The sequence below is a fragment of the Schistocerca gregaria genome, chromosome 2 (genome assembly GCF_023897955.1).
Source record: "Schistocerca gregaria isolate iqSchGreg1 chromosome 2, iqSchGreg1.2, whole genome shotgun sequence".
NCBI classification, from domain to species: domain Eukaryota; kingdom Metazoa; phylum Arthropoda; class Insecta; order Orthoptera; family Acrididae; genus Schistocerca; species Schistocerca gregaria.
In genome coordinates, this window is record NC_064921.1 from 30,230,201 (window position 1) to 30,253,105 (window position 22,905).

Here is a 22,905-nt window from a genome sequence, read left to right on the forward strand (position 1 = left end):
ATGTGAAAAATAAATGGTTTGACCATTGTCATTAATGAGCTGGACACCTCTAGATGTCAGTGCAAGACGTTTTGTCAAAGTCTGGAGCGCTACAGTGTAATTTTTATTTTAGTTATTTATCTCTTAGATGTCAGAGCAGCCGACGAAAGTCACAGTGTTGCCTTGCGTGTCTCGCCATCTTTTGCGACTTGTAGCGAACGCTGGTTGAAGGTGTTAGAATCAGTTTTCATTATGAGAGAGGTCGGCTATAAGCGGGACCCTATGGTATGCATATTATCAGTGTGCTTTGTGAAGAGTGTTCTGTTTGCATTTTGGTCGCTGATGCTCCTTCCTTCCAGTCGAAGATCCGTGGCAGCACGCCTCAGTCGCCGTCCAGTTGTCTCAGCAGCGTGTAGTACGAGTAGGAAGCCTTCACCAGCTGCAACACAACATAACGGCACCAGTCACAAGCGGAAGCAAGTTTAATACAAGTCTGCACCACTACAATACAATTTCACGCTGGCACACAGAACATTCACTTTATACACGTATAGAGTAATTTTAATTGTTTAGAGGACATAAACGGAGACATTCTTTTATGTAACAAAAATTTCACACCAACTTCCAGCATGCTGGAGGAATTCTTGGTCAGCAACTTCTGTTCCTCAGTACAACGAAAAACCAGTCCAAAATAGCACATTTTACTTTTTTTTTTATTCACTTGACGACTTGTTTCGGACCAAGACCCAATTTCAGATCATCGTAACAAAGTCAAAAATGGTGTTTCCGCTGATGTGAAAACCATGCCAAAAATGTGCAACGAACATTTACAGTGCACATACATGGTGACAATTACTGAATTATATGAAAGGTACATAAATTACTTACAAACTACGTGGTGCACACACTTTATTAAACTTGTAAACGTCACTACAGATATTCGGATTTAGGTCGTGGCATCTTGGATACGGCTGCCACCACTGGAGACGATGTCGCACAGACGTATAGCGAAACTCTGCATGACCCGCTGAGGTGTTGCAACATCGATGATATCGGTAAACTCCTGAAGGACTGTTTTCAGCCCAGCAACGGTCTTGGGGTTATTGCTGTACACATTGCCTTTAATGCAGCCCCACAAAGAGGAGTTGCATGTGCTCAGATCCGCAGAATATGGCGGCTAGTCGAGGCTCACGTCAATGGCCTCTGGGAACCCCAAAGGCAGAATGCGGTCCCAAAAGTGCTCTCCGTCTTGCATGAACCACATCTTATAAAAATCAGGGACCCCTAGGATAGTGGGGACGATATCATCTTCCAAAATCTTCACGCACCACGCAATTACCCGTTGAGGTGAACTGACTTCTTAATCGCGGCCAGCCGGAGTGGCCGAGCGGTTCTAGGCGCTCCAGTCTGGAACCGCGAGACCGCTACGGTCCCAGGTTCGAATCCTGCCTCGGGCATGAATGTGTGTGATGTCCTTAGTTAGTTAGGTTTAAGTAGTCCTAAGTTCTAGGGGACTGATGACCACAGTAGTTAAGTCCCATAGTGCTCAGAGCCATTCTTAATCGCGAAATGCGGATTCTCAGTCTCCCAAATGCGCCAATTTTGTTTATTGACGAACGCATCCAAATGAAAGTGGCCCCGTCGCTAAACCAAACCATGCATGCGCATACTAATTCCTACTAATTCCCATCGTGCCCCATGACCAACCATGCCGTTTGAACTTCCTAACTCAAACCGTTCAGAAATTGTGACGATTTTATTTCACATTGTTCAACGTCGTTCTTTAGATAAATGTGTATATTCTGTAACTGTTCGTTGCACATTTTTGACATGGTTTTCACTTCTTCGGAAATACAAGGGTTGACTGTGTTACGATGATCCGAAAGTGGATCTCGAGTTAGTAAAAAAGGAAAATTTGCAACTTTGGACCGGCTTTTCAGTTGTAATGAAAAATGTCACAGGTGCACCTTTTCTTCTTTAGTGATCAAACCTGTGTGATGAATATTGTTTTAGAGATGTTTATGACTATGTCGCCCATTTACATTATTACACAAATGAAATTTGCGTGATAGTGATTGTCTTACACAGTCCGCCATTGTTCACCACTATATTCCGCTTAACACGCTTTATGGAGGAAACTACCGTATCCAGAATTCTAACTTTAGTGTGTTGGAGACTAAAGTGAGGTAACGATTATGGTTGCAGCATGACAACACTCTGTCGTTGATGTCAGAGAACATTTAGACATGTGTTGCCCAATTGTTGGTTAAACAGGGTTGGGCCAGTATCGTGGCCATCACATTCTACAGATATTTTTGAGTGGGGACCGGAGGGTGTGTGTGGGGGGGGGGGGCGGTGGGGGGTGGAGTGAAGGGTGTGGGGGAGGGGGAGGGGGAGTGAAGGGGGGGGCATGAAGTATTTGATGTAAGACACTCCAACACGCTCTAAAACAGCTGTCTGCCGTTTGGCAGAAGCTACATTCACTATCTGTGAATTACCTCGTTGTTTAAAGTGTATTAGACTATTATTGGCACGCAGACGCCAGTTGTACATACATGTAACCCTAGGATATTTTCAGCAACATCTCTAAGACAATGTTCGTCACCTAACAGTCTGAACACCGTCCCTGAACATCCCTAGCGTCAAAGGCTTCATCGACCCATAGCCAGGAAAGAGTGCCCGAACCGGTGACATTACTGTTGCACAAAAAAGTGTCTATTTTTACCTACATTAAAAATTACGAAATTTTCTATACTGGTACGTAGTTCTTTTTACATCCTGCACAATTAAACACAATTTGATGTACATAGATAAAACTGTATCATACACCGAAGATTAGTGTTCAGTTTTAGTAAAAACTTTCTAAAGCCATGTCACATAAATATTTCTTTATTTACTACAACCAGTTTCGACAGACTGTGCTTTCATCTTCAGATCTTCAAAAATTTTGTCACATCACGCGATCTTGGCAGACAAGTCCGATCGCTCCTTCTGATTTCTCAACATGAGAAAGTTAAACCTGTGTTTAGTGCTTGAATAAATTCATTTTTCCACGTAAGATGTTATTTTATTGGACATTACTGCTTCACTTGAATGGCCACTTTCAACACCTTACTTATTTTCGTGTGTACCTGGGTAATATGTCAACAAAAATGAAAGCTAGAAGAAATGTATCAAAAACGTGATTCAGCAACAAAATATAATGCCCAATTGAGTACTTCACCCGTTAGTTTAACAAGCAATTTACATAAAAAATTAAGTACTCCATGTACTAACATCTTGGGTGAAAAAATGCATTCGTCGTCATGTGATGATGCAGCTTTTGGAAGTGAGGTGCCTTAAGTGCGGCCTTCCTGATTTAGGTTTTCCGTGATTTTCCTAAATCACTCCAGGCAAATGCCGGGATGGTTCCTTTCAAAGGGCACGGCCGACTTCCCTTCCCATCCCTCCCTAAGCCGATGAGGCCGATGACCTCGCTGTCTGGTCCCCTTCCCCAAAAACAACTGCCTGCCTTAAGTGAAAGACGTGCCATATCGATGTTCCACAGTTTTCTGTACTTTGAGACAGATAAACTAACGCAACAGCGTTCATCTTTTGCACTCTAGTGTGCCGAAACGTGTCTGTAGTAGGACATATTCTGCATTTTCAAATGGTTATGAGAGCTGCGCGAAACGTTATTCGTGCTGCATCATCATGAGTATAACTCCACTCTCCATAAATGTCGGCAGTAATTCCAGCGAATACCTGTGCCATGGTACATTTTTTAGAACTTTCGGGAACTTACAAAAGTCATATGGAACGCATTTTTTAACAAACTGATTATTGTGAGCTCCAGTTGCGTACGCCAGAAACTTTGTTAGAAACAGATTCTTAGGGACAACCGTTACCCTTTAATTGGAGTGTAGGTGCTTATGTGGTTAGTGCGCTATTTCTTAATTCTTTTGTTCGTTGAACGTTTTGAGTGCGCTATTTCTGAATTCTTTTGTTCGTTGAACATTTTGTTCTAAGAACGATGCGGAAGTGCGATTCCGATGTAAAAATATAGTTATCAAGTCGACTGATTCGTTTTGTATGCATTATCACGGTCACCTTTTGTGCCATTTAATTTCCTCCTAAAATAACTGTAGATACTGCCTGCATTTTTCGTAAATTTCAGCTATTTAACAGTTTGTTTAGCGATTCTACTAGTGAGTATAACCTCGATAAAAGAAAAATAAAGTTCTGAGTAGCTTCCGGATCACAGTGTATTTCATCGCAGGTATTTCTTTCATTACGACACAATCCACTTTTTTGGGCGTTTTGATATCAGTTCCTCAAGGGAACTCATAATACTCTAGTGTAACAGAATGTGAAGTTAAAAAGCAATCAGAGAGGTTAAAGAGAAGTTATTCGTCTACTGTTTAGAGTAACGTTGCATCAGCCGTACTGTAAAGTTGTTCCGCGGTATGGTATGCGTTATTTCCTGTTCACGTTTTTGTAGTTTTCTTCTTCAGACGTAAAATTTGTCTCTTGCAACTCTCCACACTGGTCTGTCCTGTGCATCACTTCTCATCTCCACAATCTACATCCATTTATACCTGCTTGTTGTATTCATCTCTTGGCCTTCCTGTACAATTTTTACGCGGGTTTGAACCATCGTCCTCCGGAATGCAAGTCTAGTGTAATAACCAGTGCGCCACCTCGCTCGATGTCGTTTTCCTGCCTTTATCTGTACTGACATATTTTGTTGAGGCTGTCCTTTGCAAAGGCTATTTGCAGATAGGTGCACATATGTTGTTCATGCTCAACATTGTCTTGGTTTCTGCATATTCTGTGTATGGTATGACATAGATGCATATACAGTATGCAGCTCAGCATTTTATAGCTTTGACATGATGTACACATATATTTTAATAGCTTTACTTACATTGACACTCAGATGCCGTTGATGCTGTCCTTGTGCAAGGACTTCTTGCACATACATATATATTTGTTTGGTTTACTTACTTCTGATGTTTTAGTTCGTTTTATACATCTATCATTTTCTACAGTTGTTTTCGAATATTAGGAGGTTACTTCAGGATTTTGCAGTTTAGCGTATCATCCAGCTCACCGATTTTAATCATGGAATATTTAATTAATAACTTTATTAGTCCGCAGCTCGTCGTCGTGCGGTAGCGTTCTCACTTCACACGCCCCAGTTACCGGGTTCGATTCCCGGCGGGGTCAGGGATTTTCTCTGCCTCGTGATGACTGGGTGTTGTGTGATGTCCTTAGGTTAGTTAGGTTTAAGTAGTTCTAAGTTATAGGGGACTTATGACCATAGATGTTAAGTCCCATAGTGCTCAGAGCCATTAACTTTATTAATAAATAGTACATCTGTGCAACGTTTGGAGTGGAAATTCGTTATGGTATACTGTAAATGACAATGGATGTATCTGTTGTTTTTATCTAATGATTACTGTAAATTTGCTTGTATAGTGTTGTCCTTGACTCTTATGCTGTTTTTAATCTGGATGATTGGTTAGTTGATGATGCTTTCATTACTGTTTATGAGTACTGGCCGGAAGATCGTGGGCTCAGTCTCCGAAACTGGCTGCTGTATAATAAACAACGTCGAAAGGACGACTGCAGGCGTATAATTTAACAACATAAATGAATGGCCGAAGTTCCACAAACCTTCAAATCAGAAGGATGGACAGACACAAAATTTAGGAGCCATGTCACCTATTTGAAAAAGTAAATGTCTATATTTTGCTCTCGCAGGGAGCGACTGTTAAATCTTTATAAGTTCGAGACTAATAATGAAGTATTTTGTCGGCTATTTATGTAGTAAAAGGAAACAGAACTTATTCACTTTACAGTAGCTCAACTCCATCACTTCAGTGTACAACAAAATGCATTAATCGACAAGGAGATGATTTCAAACTCAAATCAAACAGTTACTCATCTACATCTAAAAATAGCAGACAACAAAAGAAAGGTGCATACAAAGTGTGAAAATAATTGAGGTGAAATTTTTGCTTTGAGCATTGAACACATTTAGCGTGCCAGACCCCCCAAAATTTCATAGATACTCAATAATTCCTATCACAGACACCTCATGATGATACAGCAGTCCATACTACTATTTAAAAACAATAATGATCGAAGCAAAAGATATGGATTAAAATTTGTGATGCTGGTATAAGTCGAACCCGGGTGTTCTTGCTTGGTAGGCAGAAACGCCAATCCTTACACCACCACAGCACTGGGATGAAGACTCCTGCACAGACTATCGAAGCTGAATGCCCTCCTCAACACAAACTCCCATTCATAACTTCAGTTAATTTTCTCTTATACAATCATTATTGCCAGGTCTCTCCGGCGTTGGAATAGCACCCCAGCGTTGAAAGAAATGGGAAAGTCCTGTACCATAGGTGATCTTATATATCTTATAATTAAATTTGGTACAGGACTTTCCCATTACGTCCAACGCTGGGGTGCTATTCCAACGCCGGAGAGCCCTGGCAGTAGTAACAACGTAAGGGAAAATTAACTGACGATATGAGATGTGAATTGAAGGTTTTGTTGGAGAGCGCACTGAACTTCGGTAGTTTGTGCAGCCATCTCGATCATGGTGCTGTGGTGGCGTAACAGTTAGCATTCCTGCCCACCAAGCAAGAAGACTCTGGTTCGAGTCGCGGCCGCAACATAAAATTTAATTAATATTCTCTGCTTGGATCATTATCATAGATATAGACTTAAATGTCTCATAAGGAGACGGCACGACCGTAGGGGTCGGGAATTTGTCCGAAATTTTGTGTGGTTAAGGAGAACCCCCAACACCTCACGTGGTTAAACAAATTAGGATGCACTACCCGGAAAATCCCGGGAAAAATCGATACAAAGTTTCTTAGGTGCCTTATGAGTATAAAATGTTAAAACAATGCTTAGCTGCCGGCTGGCCTAGATGGTTAGGGCTCGGACTTTTACGCCAGAGGCCTCGGGTTCGATTCCTCCTACGGCACCTTTTTTTCCCTTCTGTTTCATTTTCTTTTGTAATTCCACCAGTTATTCAGAAAGTTTCCCAAACCTACATTATCTTTAACAAGTTAGTTACATTATTGAATAAAAATTATTTTCTTTTGTCCAACAACACAATTCATGGCGGTGGGTTTTGCATTTTTCATTGTACAGTATATGAGGAGAAACATTGGGTTTTAATCAGAATAACAAAGTCGAATGGGAAACATTCAATTTTTATACATATAATAATTTTAAACAAGGAACGCAGTGGTTATTATCGTAAAAACAAACAAAGCAATAATTTTTGCGATATCTTGAGCAACATATAAAAGCGGATTTTTTACAATCACAGGGCGCTTGCAGTAAATCTGTACAAAACATGCCCCATTAACATTTACGAAAATGTTTCAAGTTTCTGATTATTTTGAGGCAAATCATGCATATTCAATCATGTCTCGGAATATTAGTGACGATAATTGATGGTGAATCGTAGAATGAATTTTTATACGATCTTCCCAGGAATTCTTCTCCTGTAACAATGCCCTGCAATTTGGCAAGTGCTTTATGAAATTTTTAACTTGCCTGTAAAAGTAAACATGACAAGGTTGCACCAAAGAAGTGCATTTTGGAGGTACGACTTTTAGAGACCAAGTTGGCATATTTTATCTTGATAAATTGTATCATATATCTCCGGATTCGTTTGATCTCCCCAAGAGTCAATGGGAAGCAAATATTTACTCTCCTCGACGTAAGGCTTTAAACATTTCCGGCGAAAAACCATGTATAAAACTGTTGTTAAATTTCTGGACTTCGATGATGTTACGATGACGTTCGTATAAGTATTGGCCTAGCCATCTATTAATTTGTGAATATAAGGTCCGAAATGACCGGTCGCTTCTTGTAAGCATATGAAGACACGTGGGAGCAGTTTTCCGGATAATGTTATTGAATATTGTGTGGTTTACGAATGCGTCACTTTACTCAAATCCGACTTTTTCACGAAAACTCCCTTTTTCAGTGATGGTCCTAATGAAAATAGATTTATATTGGCATCCTGAAACAAAAGTATTTTTAATATTAAATAATATTCGAATGCGTATGTAAATATCTTTTTCTATAATTAAATTTGAATTGATATATTTTACATCGGTAAAAACATGTTGTACACAGAAAATATGTATTTGCCTGCTTGGTCAGTATTTATCACATAATCGTCATGGTATTGAGGGATTAAACGGCACGTCTGCCGACGAAAGGTCTTCGCAGACGCCTGGATGTCGTCCATAGACGCCGCTTATTTTTTCGAAACCAGTTTCGTGATCTTGCGCTGTGAAATTCTGTGCTTCTGTTTAAATGCCGTGACCCATCGATCAGACGCCTTGAATTTGAAATCGACGAATTGGACAGCCGCAGCCAATGCCCATTGCTGTAAATTTCTTGTCGTGACTTGATGATATTGCTGTTTTGCTTCCACAAAACGGTCGTAGGTCCACGAATCAAACGCTTCAAATTTGTCCATCATTCGCGTGCCACCACTTTTAATTGGTTTCCCCCATTGTGAAAGATATTATTTTCTCTTCAATTGGCGTTTTATTTATTATTATTATTTTTTTTTTATTTTTTTGCAATGTCGTCGACGATCATGTGGGGTGAGCTTTAGCAATATTCACGACTTTGACTTTGTAGGCAATGGGAATCATGTCACTTTTAAATCTTTTCGGGGACATTTCATATTCGTCTGGAGACGAATCACTTTATGGCACTTCGAACTTTTCGTCGTTCTCCTCACAAAAAATGGTTCAAATGGCTCTGAGCACTATGCGACTTAACATCTGTGGACATCAGTCCCCTAGAACTTAGAACTACTTAAACCTAACTAACCTAAGGACATCACACACATCCATGCCCGAGGCAGGATTCGAATCTGCGACCGTAGCGGTCACGCGGTTCCAGACTGAAGTGCCTAGAACCGCACGGCCACACCGGCCGGCGTTCGCCTCACATTCTTCGCAATCCTCATGAGCGTGAATTAATTCCTCTTCAGTTACGAATATTTTTTCACCCAAACGTTCCAGTGTATTATTATAAAGTTCTCCGGCCAATAACATAGCATCGCGACAGATTTCTTCCGAACATGTCGATGAAATTAAATTATTTTCCATCAACAGCATATCATAATACACCACTGCGTCCTTCAACTGTAATTTTGATAGATCACTATGAGTGGATTCGTCAGGAATTTCTTCTCGTATTCCAAATGAGCCAGCAACTTCTTCAATTGACATGTTTAACCTCGGATCGGAATAACACGTTGAAATTTGAAACAGGCACGTCTGTTCACGACGAAATCGAAAAACAAACTGTCCTTTACTTCTCACGGCTCGCGCACAGTCCTATGCGCAAATGACCGTTATAATCCCAAGGGGACCCTTACAAAAACCAGGTTTAAACCTTGAAACCCCATAAAACGAAATAGAACAACGAGCACGAATATTTTTCAGTGAATGCAAAACTTTACGTTCTTGAGATAAAATAATGCTTTAAAAATAATGTACGTTTGAGAAACTTTTTGAATAATTGGTGGAATAACAAAAGAAAATGAAACAGAAGGGGAAAAACGTGCCAGAGGAGGAATCGATCCCGAGACCTCTGGCGTAAGAGTCCGAGCCCTAACCATCTTTTTTTTCTTTTTTTTTTAAAAAAAGAAACACAAAGACTCCAATTATCCGGTTTCTCCTTCCAGTAAACAAAAATGAGTCTCCTTCGTCTTGTTGGCGCAGAAGCAATCTTTTGTAACAATTTTTTTAAAGCCAAACTCAATTTTTTTTAAGAACAAATTATGAGGAATAAATAAGGAAGAGTTTTTTTAATTTTTTTAAAATACGTAACGTCGTCGTGCGACTTGTAGTTAAAGTCCAGTTCTTTCAGGAGCTCCTGAAGTGCCTCCGCCTACAGCGTGCCAACTCGTCCAAACGTGTCTTCTCATGGCGTAGACGTGGGTTCTGGGTAGCAGATCTATTCAGTTCGGCTCGGTTTATACAGTTTTCAGCTTCTCAGGGCTTGGACGTTCCAGCTACTAGGTGGGTCATCGAAAGTGCTTCTTAAGAAATTGGAAAAATATTGTTTATAGCGTGGGTTGCGTATCAGGACGCAGTGTCGTTCGTTGAGATAAGTCCAATATCCCAGCGTAGACTTGTCGCCAGAAGTAAAAAGATAGCGGATCGTGTGGCCACAGATCCAATTCGCAGAGTGAGTTTTGGTGGAGGGGTAGAAAGTCTTATCGGGGTACAAAAGCATGTGGACGTCGATTTGAGTCGGTGTCTGGCGAGTAAGAAGCGCCAAAATTCGCCGCGCAAGTGACCAGACGTCGAACGCTGTGCCACAGTGGAACCGGTGGTCATCCGTGTCATCCACTCCACAGTGGGTGCAGAGGGATGAATTGGCGAGATGGATGCGGTGCAGACGATCTCGGTTAACTTGTTTGCCATTTACGGTGATGTACCACGCTGATTAAACGTCTGATTCAAGAAAACGCGCATGAATCGCCTTCCATATGTGTCGCCACACGTACTGTGGATACTTACGTTCGATGGGGTTGGACGGGCGGCACTGTTGTAACAATTCCGAGACTGTTTTCGTGAGGTACAAACGTGGAAGTGGTAAGGACCGGTAGATATAACTGAACTCCAGGAAAAATTGTTGGATGTAATAAAAGGGGGTTGGAATGGTCGATACCAGTACTGTGGCGGACAAGGAGGCCGGTGCAAAGTTGTGAAGCAGGAGGCTAGTAAGGCTCTGCGGGCAACGGTGCCAAAGTTTTAGTTGGGATCTGACGTGCCTTGACACGAGTCGGCACGTGGATGAGTCCCACCCCGCCACGATCTCGTGGCAGTGCAAGGGATTAATACAGCACCTTGAATAACATCCCCGAGCTGAAGAAGGAGCCGAGTGCCATCAACAGTCGTCGCGCCAGGAGATTTGGGACTGGTAGTACTTGAGCCACGTGTGGTATACGGGAAGCATGATACATGTTCACGTATTGCGCGCGTTGGATAACGTCGAGAGCTCGTAGCCGGTGATCTGCGAGATTTGCTCTGATTGTCTGTAGCAAGCGTCTACCATTGATAGTCGCTGAGCGACGCAGGTCTGCTGTGAAATCAAGTCCAAGACACCGTATGGTGGCACCAATGAGTAGGACCTTGGATTTTGACACGTTGAGGCAGCTCCCCGACGCTTCGCCGTAAGTCGCCACCCATGTCAGTGCTGCTCGTACTTCATCTTCACTGCTTAGATATAGTACTATGTCCTCTGCGTAGGCTGTACAACAAAAACGGTGGCCGTGCACAGCCATACCTTCCAAACGTTGGCGTATGCCCTGTAGCAGGGGTTCCAAGGCGAAAGCAAACAAAATCGTGGAAAGAGGGCAGCCTTGTCGTACAGATCGTGCGATGACCACGGACAGTGTAAGGCGACCATTGTACATGGTTTTAGAGGTTGCACTACTCAACAGGCGCATAACCACTGTGACAATACCGCCAAGAAAACCCATATGCTGAAGAACTGTGCGTAAATAGAAATGGTCAACACGGTCGAAAGCCTGGCTAAAGTCCAGTGAAGCCAAGGCGCCAGGGAGACGCTGATCATGCGCTAATGCTATCATGTCTCTGTAACGGCAAAGGGCCGTACGGATGTTGTTGTCGCCTCCTAGGGAAGTCTGGTCGCAGGATGTGACGTAACGTGCGACCTTCTTGAGTCGCGATGCCAGTAGCCGTGTGAATATTTTCATGCCGCTGTTGAGCAAAGTAATTGGTCGATAGTCCTGGACCCTTGAGAACCCGCGCGGTTTATGTACGGGGATAATAATGCCTTCTAGAAAGGCCCTCGGGACCACTGTCATCGGTGACATCAGCTCTTGTGCGATTGCCTTCCACGTGGAAACCAATAAATAGTGAAAACTTTTATAAAATTCGATGGGTATACCGTCAGGTCTAGGAGATCTGTTATCGGAACCCGCCTTGATAGCATCTACCACTTCATCTGTGGTTACGTCGTCTTGGAGGTCATGCACTGCATCCTCCGGAAGAGCGTTCGTAGTAAGCTGAGCGACTTCTGTGATCAGTGCGTATAGCTTGGCAAAATGAGCATGGAGAGCACGACCGATGCTTTGTTGGGTGTCGTGCCGGCGCCCTTCCACATCACTGAGGACTTGGATCAGAGCTCGTCGTCGTCGTTGTCTTTCCTGAGGAGGTGGTACATCGACGGACGTTCTTGAGGGACTCGATTAGAAGCTAGAGAACGGACTACTGTGCCTTCCAAGTTACGCCGCATGATCAAGGAGATCTGCGCCTTCGTGCGATGGACCATCGACTGCCGGGCTGGCGAGAAAGGCATCGTCGTACAGCCACGTAGAATGGTGTAGTAGAAGTGCAGGGCATTAGTTTGCCACGCCTTTAATTCCTTTCCATAATTCATCAGAGTCTTCCTGAGGGGGTTGCACAGGAGAGCCAGCATGATAAGGTGGAGTCACAGGCTTCTCGACGATGGTGGCAGCGTGCCCACGCTGCTTCGACCATACGGCGACAGTCTGAGGAGGTCAGGTGAGCGACATTGAGTTTCCACAGACCACGACTATGCCACACTTGTTGTCGGGCGAGGGTGACGTCACAGAGATACGCATCATGGTCTGAAAAGGCGAAGGGCCAGACTTCCGCATGACGTGTGCCATCAGCAAGGGAGCGAGTAACGTAGATGCAATCTATGCGGCTTGACGAGAGAGAGGTGTAGAACGTATAGCCCGGTTGAATTCCGTGGAGCTTCTTCCATGTGTCAACAAGTCGTAGACGGTCGATGACCACTGAGAGAGATGCACAAGGGGAATGTCGCGGGAGTTGGTTCGCGGGCTCTTTGTGTCGAGTTAAAATCCCCACCGAGTACCAAATCGTCCTGCGGACCGGTGAAGAGGGGTGTGACGCTTGCGGCAAAAAATGTTTGTCGGTCATGACGGCGGCCAGTGCCGGACGGAGCGTAGACATTAATAATACGAACGCCGAACAGTGTGAGGGCCGTACCTCGCGCAGTGGGGAGGTAGATGACGTCCTCTGCAGGGAGTCTGTCGCGTAGCAGGATGGCGACGCCGCTACCGGTGTCGGATGCGGGGAAAACATGGGCGTTGTATCCGGTGGGAACTTGGAAGTCAGCCACAAACTCCTCTTGTAAGAGTGCTATATCCACATCCGCAGAGTAAATAGTGTCTCTGAACATGGCCAGTTTATGGGGCCACGAATGGTGGCAAGATTCATCGTGGCGATAAGATATTGCTGTGTACGGCCATCCTCAGTATTTGCAGAACGTGCGGTAGAAGTAGCCGGCAGGTGGAGACCCGCCGGTGGTCCCGCAGTGATGATAATTACTGGCGGGGGGCCAGCCCCACAGTCGCCGAGGTGGACTCCTGTGCAGACACGCTGGCAGTCTGTTCCACTTCTTCTTCAACGTCATCGGCAAGAGCTTTAGCAATATTCACGACTTTGACTTTGTAGGCAATAGGAATCATGTCACTTTTAAATCTTTTCGGGGACATTTCATATTCGTCTGGAGACGAATCACTTTGTGGCACTTCGAACTTTTCGTCGTTCTCCTCACAAAAAATGGTTCAAATGGCTCTGAGCACTATGCGACTTAACATCTATGGTCGTCAGTCCCCTAGAACTTACAACTACTTAAACCTAACTAACCTAAGGACATCACACAACACCCAGTCATCACAAGGCAGAGAAATGAGAAATAATTGTTAAGAAAAAATATGATACGTTGCGCCGTTTTCAAGTTATTTGTATTAAAATTAGCCAATCAGATTGCTGCTCGTGCAAATTGAAGCACTTGCATGCGCTAAAAGGCGGTAATGGAGAGACGCGTGCGTACGTGAGTCCCCGCTTCTTCAGGCGCTCATTAACAGTTAAAACGTACCTGTGTCTGGAAGCAGTAAATGCTGGGAAAAGAAGGGTTTTATGAAGTTGTTAGGGAAACGAATTAAATGGAGGTAAACCTCACTGTAATTAATTGTGCTTAGATCTACGAAGATCATTTCATAGCTGCTAATTTTGGCATGAGTGTTGGCATGTTGAAAGGTTTCTGTGTAATTCTCCTCCAGGATGACCCAGGCTGCCACAGGGACATGTGAAATAGAATTATTTTTAGCACGGATAGGACATCCTTGCTTCGAAACGCTATTTGCGGAAGACAAGTCCTCAATGGGCGTACTCAGTTTATGATCCTGTGGTAGATAACGTAAACTGTTGCGTTCAAGGACGATACAAGTGTACAGAACAGTTGCAGCTCCAAGGTAGTAGTATAATAATAAATCGTACAGTATGAAACATTTATGAGTCATATTTTGGACTCCCAGCAACTTTAATAGGGGCTACAGTACTGAACCTGACGCATCCGCAACTGTACCTGCCTGAGAAACCTCTGGAAATATTACCTGCATTCCCAAACCATTCACTTCCCTGGACGAGCTAATAGTAGCGCAGAAAGGATGTGCAGCTGATACAAACACAAAGTGCTGGTGCCAAGAGTTACAGCTTGAAGCGCCAACTTGTTTCTCGCTGTCACTGGTGCAGCCTTGCCTTCACCTAAGGCCCACCAGCCTGAATTACCTGTCTGACATACACCGACATTATCTGTCAACATCCTTAGCTTGTAGTCATAAGCTTTCTAGTCATCAAGGATATTGAATTGGACTGTATTAATGGAAGGACGATGTAATAAATGTAAAAAGAGAAAAATTTAAATTATACTACGGAATAGTCAAGTAATTAGCAGATGTCAGCAATTCAATGGACAGAAATAACTAAAGAAGGGAAATACGACACGCCAACAGCTTCCCTGGCAGGCATCACAATCTGTAGCTAGGTGAGCCAGCATGCTCTTCGAAATTCTACTGGCCGGCCACGGAACAGCTGAGGTACAAGTCTCAAGCCTGGTGCAGTGGCGCCTTAAGTTATTTCATGCTGTGCTGTGTGGCCCTATATACATAGCTACAAACTGCACGTTTCCATAATAAAACCAAACTGAGCAAGTAAGTTTAAATACTAACTGCCCATACCTAACTGCATCTGCTGTCCACTGCTGCCTACTCAGAGAACTACTCCACTCTAGCCGTTGATCAGATGTGGATCATTAGCTCTCATCTACAAACAGCCACTGCCTGTGCTGGCCACTGGTATATGGGCACAGCATAGAACTGACGCTGCGGTGGCCTGAACTGGCAGCATACAGCTGGGGCCTCCTGCAGACGATGTTAATCAAGGCTTGGGCGCCTCTGAGGCGTCTCAGGTTTCGCAGTCCCTGGTTGGATGCCTCCCAGAGATGACCTATTGCTAGGCTACCACCTACCGTGTCTACACAAGCCCTGCTGTGTCAGACTCGCCGGGCACCTCACTGATATTGCAGTCTTTGGCGACGTCCCAGGTTTTAGACAGTGATCGACTTGTGCCTATGCTCCCGCCTAGAGCTAAAGCTGTCGACACATAGACCAACCATTCGAACGTCAGTGTTGAATGCAATAAGTTGACAGTGTTGCTGAACACTCAGAAATGGTGCGGCTTGTACAGGGTGTTTCAAAAATGACCGGTATATTTGAAACGGCAATATAAACTAAACGAGCAGCGATAGAAATACACCGTTTGTTGCAATATGCTTGGGACAACAGTACATTTTGAGACAGATAAACTTCCGAAATTACAGTAGTTACAATTGTCAACAACAGATGGCGCTGCGGTCTGGGAAACTCTATAGTACGATATTTTCCACATATCCACCATGCGTAGCAATAATATGGCGTAGTCTCTGACTGAAATTACCCGAAACCTTTGACAACGTGTCTGGTGGAATAGCTTCACATGCACATGAAATGTACTGCTTCAGCTGTTCAATTGTTTCTGGATTCTGGCGGTACACTTTCAAGTGTCCCCACAGAAAGAAGTCACAGGGGTTCATGTCTGGCGAATAGGGAGGCCAATCCACGCCGCCTCCTGTATGTTTCGGATAGCCCAAAGCAATCACACGATCATCGAAATATTCATTCAGGAAGTTAAAGACCTCGGCCGTGCGATGTGGACGGGCACCATCTTGCATAAACCACGAGGTGTTCGCAGTGTCGTCTAAGGCAGTTTGTACCGCAACAAATTCACGAAGAATGTCCAGATAGCGTGATGCAGTAATCGTTTCGGATCTGAAAAATGGGCCAATGATTCCTTTGGAAGAATTGGCGGCCCAGACCAGTACTTTTTGAGGATGCAGGGACGATGGGACTGCAACATGGGGCTTTTCGTTCCCCATATGCGCCAGTTCTGTTTATTGACGAAGCCGTCCAGGTAAAAATAAGCTTCGTCAGTAAACCAAATGCTGCCCACATGCATATCGCCGTCATCAATCCTGTGCACTATATCGTTAGCGAATGTCTCTCGTGCACCAATGGTAGCGGCGCTGAGGGGTTGCCGCGTTTGAATTTTGTATGGATAGAGGTGTAAACTTTGGCGCATGAGACGATACTTGGACGTTGGCGTCATTTGGACCGCAGCTGCAACACGGCGAACGGAAACCAGAGGCCGCTGTTGGATCACCTGCTGCACTAGCTGCGCGTTGCCCTCTGTGGTTGCCGTCTGTGGTATACACAAATAAAAGCTTCTATATTCACGAACATGTTATAGGGCAAAAGGGAAAGTACAGCCAATAAGGACATTAGCTAGTAAAATTTCCATTACAAATAGTGGGATACAAATTTACAATAATTCTCCACATAAGACAATATGATTTCGTCATTATCACATTGTAATACACCCTAAGGTCTTTCTTACTTGATCACTGTTCCTGCTCAGTTCCAAAATCTTTACAACACGTGAATTACAAGAGCCAGGTGTATAGATGGACAAGAAAAAAAAATTCCCGGATTTCCCGTTTGAAAATACACTTTCTCCAGGGTGAAAATACACTTTTTCCTCGGCGTTGTAAAACTTATCAATCCTTAGAAGCGAAACCCAGGTGAGGGGGGGGGGGCGGGGGGGGGGGGGTGAGCAACAGGTTTCGGAAAGATCTTTGATGTGCAGCAACATCTACGCTGCATTTTTTCATGTTACGGAGATAAAAATTCGAATTCCACCAAAACACCGCATGTTACTTTCCGAAGCAATGAAATCGAGATTGCGACGCACTTTTGTTAGCTAGTCATAGCTCAAGTCACGTGATCTCGCCAGCTGATGACAGCATAGGACAAGTGATGTCGTAAACCAATAGCAAGATTACTCTTAAGAAGCACGAACGCACAAAAAAGTAAAGTTAATGGTTTAAATTAATATACATAGTGTTGCTACAAGAAAGACAAAGCTTTCACAAATAATATTGGCCTCGAAGATTAATAAGCTGCAAGAGAAGCTAAGATTCCACATATAATGCTGATCTTTTTGCGCGCGTTATACTTTAGGATACATCAGACAAATGTGCCAGTAGAGTCGGCACGTGTGGCCGTGTGGTTCTAAGCGCTTCAGTCTGAAACCGCGTGACCTCTACGGTCGCAGGTTCGAATCCTGCCTCGGACATTGATGTGTGTGATGTCCTTAGGTTAGTTAGGTTTAATTAGTTCTAAGTTCTAGGCGACTGATGACCTCAGCTAAATGAGAGTCAAACGCTCTATGGTTTAAGAAATTCATCTTGTGTCAAAGGAAATTTACTTTAAAAGTAACGCTTTTCAAACCACATTCGCAATATTTTCCCGTGACGTATTAGAAATTGGTTCGTTGCACCAGTTGCCAGAGAACGCCAGATAAGAGGCGTCACTGCGCCTACGCAGCTACGATGGCGCAGGAAGCCCGCATGTTCGTAGGTGTAAAACATTAAAAGATCTTATATTATGTCATAAAAGAAACAAGACATCACAGGAAACTTCAGGAGCATCGGAATTACGTGAACCATACTAAAATGCATAATTCGGCTTAAAGTGCACAATCCTATGTCCAGATTCGGATGTAAATTTTCTTGAGTACCAGTACTGTATTTCATGTTTGGTTCTTTATTATGGCATAATGCCATACGAACTAGAAGATGGAAAACGTGTACTTGAAACGCAACGAACAGCTGAAACTAACGAACAGTGTGAAATTAAACACTTCGTTTCAAATAAATTGACTGGCTCAGCGCAAAAGATAAATAAAAGACAAATCACTTTAGCAAACCGACAAAAATAACTTCATTCTCCTCAAGGCAGTTAACGCTTGATTGTCAGAAAGGTGGTAATAAAACCTGAAACTAACAACATATTTTAGCCTTCCGCAATTATTCGAACGCATTTTAATTCATTTGATAGCTCCCGGCCACAGGAATCCGTTTTGTTTTCATTTAATGTGAGAGCAATAAACGAAGGGCAAACAGCCAAACGTAAACACAGGTCACGTGGAGACTACCCACCTCCCCACCACGGATCAGCCCCGGATCTGCGATATTTCCGAACCGGGGCAATATTAGACAGTGGCGCCCAGCCACTCATCTGTAGCCAGAAGCGGGAGAAGGTACTACTTATACGCGACTCAACTGCGAATGCACAAGAGCCTGCCCGCAACTGATAAAATGAATCTAATGTAAAAAGTTGTCACGTCACGCTCATCGGAGGCAATTTGTTGTTAGGAAGTACTGCATATTCTTCCTAAAGCCTTTGACACACTTTTGTTGGCAGACGCTTGTATGAGCACTGTGTTTTGTTGTTGTATATGGAGTATCTCCTTTGCGACTTAAGTTTTATTTTCGTTTTTTCCCTCTCGTTTATGGTTTGTTGCTGCAGTATTATTCTGCAAATGCGGGATACAGTAATATCTTTCGTTAGAGTACTGGTTCTTACCAGCCAAAATCACAAAAATGTAACTGGTAACTAAAACAATGAAAAATTCCCGGAATTCTAAAAAATCCCGGGTTTTTCCCGGTTTTCTCCCGGACGAAAAAATTCCCGGGTTTTTCCCGCATCTCCCGGATGTCCCGGGTCGTATACACCCTGAAGAGGTGAAACAATTAAATGCAAAATATCTTAATGTAAGAGCAAGTAGCTAAAGCCAAGTGAACAAACTCACTTCGCAGAGAGAGCACACTTATATGGCATCGAATATTATATAGTATTCTTGGATTTAATTAGTAAAGAAGTATAGAAACCTATTGGATACCGCACAGATGTGTAAAGAATTTTTAGAATTAGCGAGATGTAAACCAGCAATATCTCACACAATACAGCTTCGCATCACTACAGGAACCACGACCAACAAATGGCCATACTCTACATTTTATCATCTCCTGAAAGTTTTATCCATAAATATATTATTAACTGTAATTTAGTTGCAATAAATTATAAAAGAAAAATGAATTTTTGGTACATCTTCAACGTGTCGTTCCCTTGAAACGACATACTTTTACACAAGTAAGCTAAAATTCGGAAATCTTATCTTTAACCGCAAATACGATGTTCCCCGTCATTTTTTTAGAACAAATCCAGGACAGGTTTTCGAGATTTCTTAAATTTGTCGGTGTTTTGGAAACGGCATATATTTACATGGAACCCACAAAATATGGGCTCCAACTGAAAATCAGCATTGTGTCTCCAGACTCTGAACTGAAGAGAGATGACGTCGTATGACGTAGGTGGCGTTCTTCCATCTGCATCTACATCGATAGTCCGCAGTACACCTTACGGTGCGTAGCTGAGGGTAATTCGTACCGCTACTAGTCCCTTCCTTTCCTATTCCACCAGCAAAGAGAATGAGGAAAAAGCCACTGTCTATATGCCACCCTATGAGCCCTAATTTCTTATATCTTATCTTCGGCTCCTTAAGCAAAATGTTATGTTGAAGGCAACAGATTCGTTCTGCAGTCAGCTTCAAATGCTCGTCCTCTAAATTTTCTCAATAGTGATCCCTGAAAAGTACGTCGCCTTCTCTCCAGGAATTCCCATTTGGGTTCCCGAAGCATCTCCGTAACACTAGCGTGTTGTTGGAACCTACCAGTAACAAATCTAGCGGGCCTCCTCTGAACTGATTCGATGTCTCCCTTTAATTCGAGCTGGTGCGGATCCCAAACACTTGAGCAGTACTCCAGAATAGGTCGCACCATCGTCCTGCTTGAGGTCGCCTTTACAGATGAACCACACTTTCCTAGAATTCTCTCAAAAACACAAGTCGACTCTTCGCCTTTCCTACCACGACCCTTATATGCTCGTTCCATTTCATACTGCTATGCAACGTTATGCCCAGATATTTAAACCACGTGATACCACGTGATTGTGTCAAGCAGAACATTACGAATGCTGTATCCGAATGTCTCATTGGTCTACGTTAAAATCCGCGTTTAGAATACCTTGCGTGCTAGAAATTACTGTGCACGTTCGGAAGGGCTACCCAAAGTTCTTTTTTCATGGTTGGACACTGTATCAAGGCGATCTTAAAAGTGCTGTAAAATTATTTGTATTACGTGGCTCTAGTGTATCACTGAGCACGTCTGTGACTTGCTGGATGTACCCATACTGTCTTACTAACAAAAATACATCGGTCCATTCCAACATGTAATCGATACAATAAAATATTCAGGTGTAAAGTGTTGGACGTTAAGATTTTACCACAATTCCTCCTCTCTCCTGGTTCTCATATATTGTTAGAGCTGTGACGACGCCCCATCAGTTACATTATCATTGAAGATGAGGGGCATCCAGAGCCTGATGGTGTGAAGAGGAGAAACCTGTGTGTAGTATATTACTAAATGATTTTTCCTTTTCTTGTAAGGTGGCAAAATGCGACATTTCATTTGGAAAATGCCCTTAATCCATGCGTGTAATGATTTTCTCTGTTGCTAATTTGTTTAGGGAACAAACGTTTAAGATAGGCTGATCGATAACTATATCCTATCTCCATTAATCCAACGCGGTGTGGGTGTCGGACTGATTAGCGAATCCCACATTGTGGTATAGAAGGTTGTTGGCCACATTTTGATGAGTGAATCTTTGTTGCTAGCAGAAGTGGTATAACACACCACTTACTAGGTAGAAGAGTTTTCCCAAAACCAATATCAGGCTGGACTTGTTAGCAGTAGGTTCAATCATCGCACTAGTATGAGAATTAACTCAGATTTGGCAACATACATTTCACACAAGATAAGAGAAATTAGGTCTGACACAGACAGGTGTTCTCTCTAGCTCTGTTTCTATGAGTGGCATATAGTGTATTAAAGTTTTAAACATGGCTGTGTAGTCAGCGACCGTGTATAAATTATAAGTTAAAGCAATTACAGCCCTCGGTCGCAAAATTTAAGACTTTTGACGAGGTTTCGACACTTCTATGAGTGCCTTCATCAGAAATAAAATATTCAAATTGGCATGTCACGCTGGCCGCTCTGGCCGAGCGGTTCTAGGCGCTTCAGTTTGGAACCGCGCGACCGCTACGGTCGCAGGTTCGAATCTTGCCTCGGGAATGGATGTGTGTGATGTCCTTAGGTTAGTTAGGTTTAAGTAGTTCTAAGTTCTAGGGGACTGATGACCTCAGATAGTAAGTCCCATAGTACTCGGAGCCATTTTTTGGCATCTCACGTATAAAATAAGTAGTGGCTTGCTTTCCACGCACTATACTTTAAAAGTGTGTCTAACGTTTTTCCTCTTAATATTTATTTTATACGTGACATGCCAATCTGAATATTTAATTTCTGATGAAGGCATTCATAGAAGTGTCGAAACCTGGTCAAAAGACTTCAATTTTGCGACCGAGGGCTGTATTTACTTTAGCTTTATGATGTGTATGTTCCAAAAAAATTGAAAATTAAAATAAGGTAAAGATATTACGAAGATCATGATCACGTGATCTTCTTATAATCAATTATAATCAATTAAGCGACCTGGAGTTAGGACGATTATTAAAAAGAACAAGGCATCTGTGTGGAAGTACATCTGTTCATACGGAAATATACACTGATCAACTAGAAAATTATGACTACAGGAGGTAGCAGCATCTTTTTGCGAGGAATGGCTGCTAATCAGACACGCAACGCTGCATGTGGTATCAGCGAGTGCAGTGTCTATGTGTAGAATGGGAAAGGCACGAAATGTGTCTTAGTTTGACTGAGGGCAGATTGTGATGGCCCGGAGGCTTGGCATGAGAGTTTCGGAAACAGCATAACCTGTCGCGAGTTCGAGGAGTGGCGAAACCATGTCCAGGCGTCGCAGGGTTGGGTGACTTCCACTCATTACAGATGTCAGACGTCATAGGTTGGGCAGACTGGTGAAAAAGGACAGGCGGCGAACTGCGTCGGAATTAATATGTGACGCTAATGCGGGGCAGAGAACAAGTGCACCGAACACTCTTAACGATGGGCCTCCGCAGCTGACGACCTATGTATGTGACAATGCTAACACCAAGACTTTGGCAACTATAACTGAAATCAGCAAGTGTCCATTGGCACTGGACGGTGGCTCAGTGGCAGAGCGTTTATTAGTCTGATGACTCCTGATACATTGTTCATCATGTTGAGGGGAGGGCGCGAATCCGCCGTTTTTCCAGGGTAATAGCTTCGTGACAACTGTACTGCGGGATGGAGACAAGCCGGCAGTGGCTCAATTCGCAAGGCACCATAACGGCCAATGAGTATCACACACTGGTAGCAGACCACGCACATCCCTTCATGACTATCGTGTTTTCTGACGGCCGGCGGAGGTTCGAGTCCTCCGTCTGGCATAGATGTGTGTTTATCCTTAGGATAATTTAGGTTAAGTAGCGTGTAAGCTTATGGACTGATGACCTTAGCAGTTAAGTCCCATAAGATTTCACACAAATTTAACATTTTTTTTCTGACAGCAGTGGAATTTTTCAAAAAGATAATGCACCATGTCACTTGGCCAGGAGTGTAATAGAGTGGTTCGTGGAACAC

General features: G+C 43.3%; 1 protein-coding gene across 1 annotated transcript in view; it reads right to left on the reverse strand.

The window, feature by feature from the left end:
* Positions 1-361: 361 nt before the first annotated feature.
* Positions 362-22,905, reverse strand: part of LOC126335623 (odorant receptor Or2-like) — a 120,755-nt gene continuing 98,211 nt past the window's right edge. The window contains exon 8 of the mRNA XM_049999077.1: positions 362-418. Coding sequence (XP_049855034.1) covers positions 362-418 — 57 coding nt within the window. The remainder of the gene's footprint in view (positions 419-22,905) is intronic.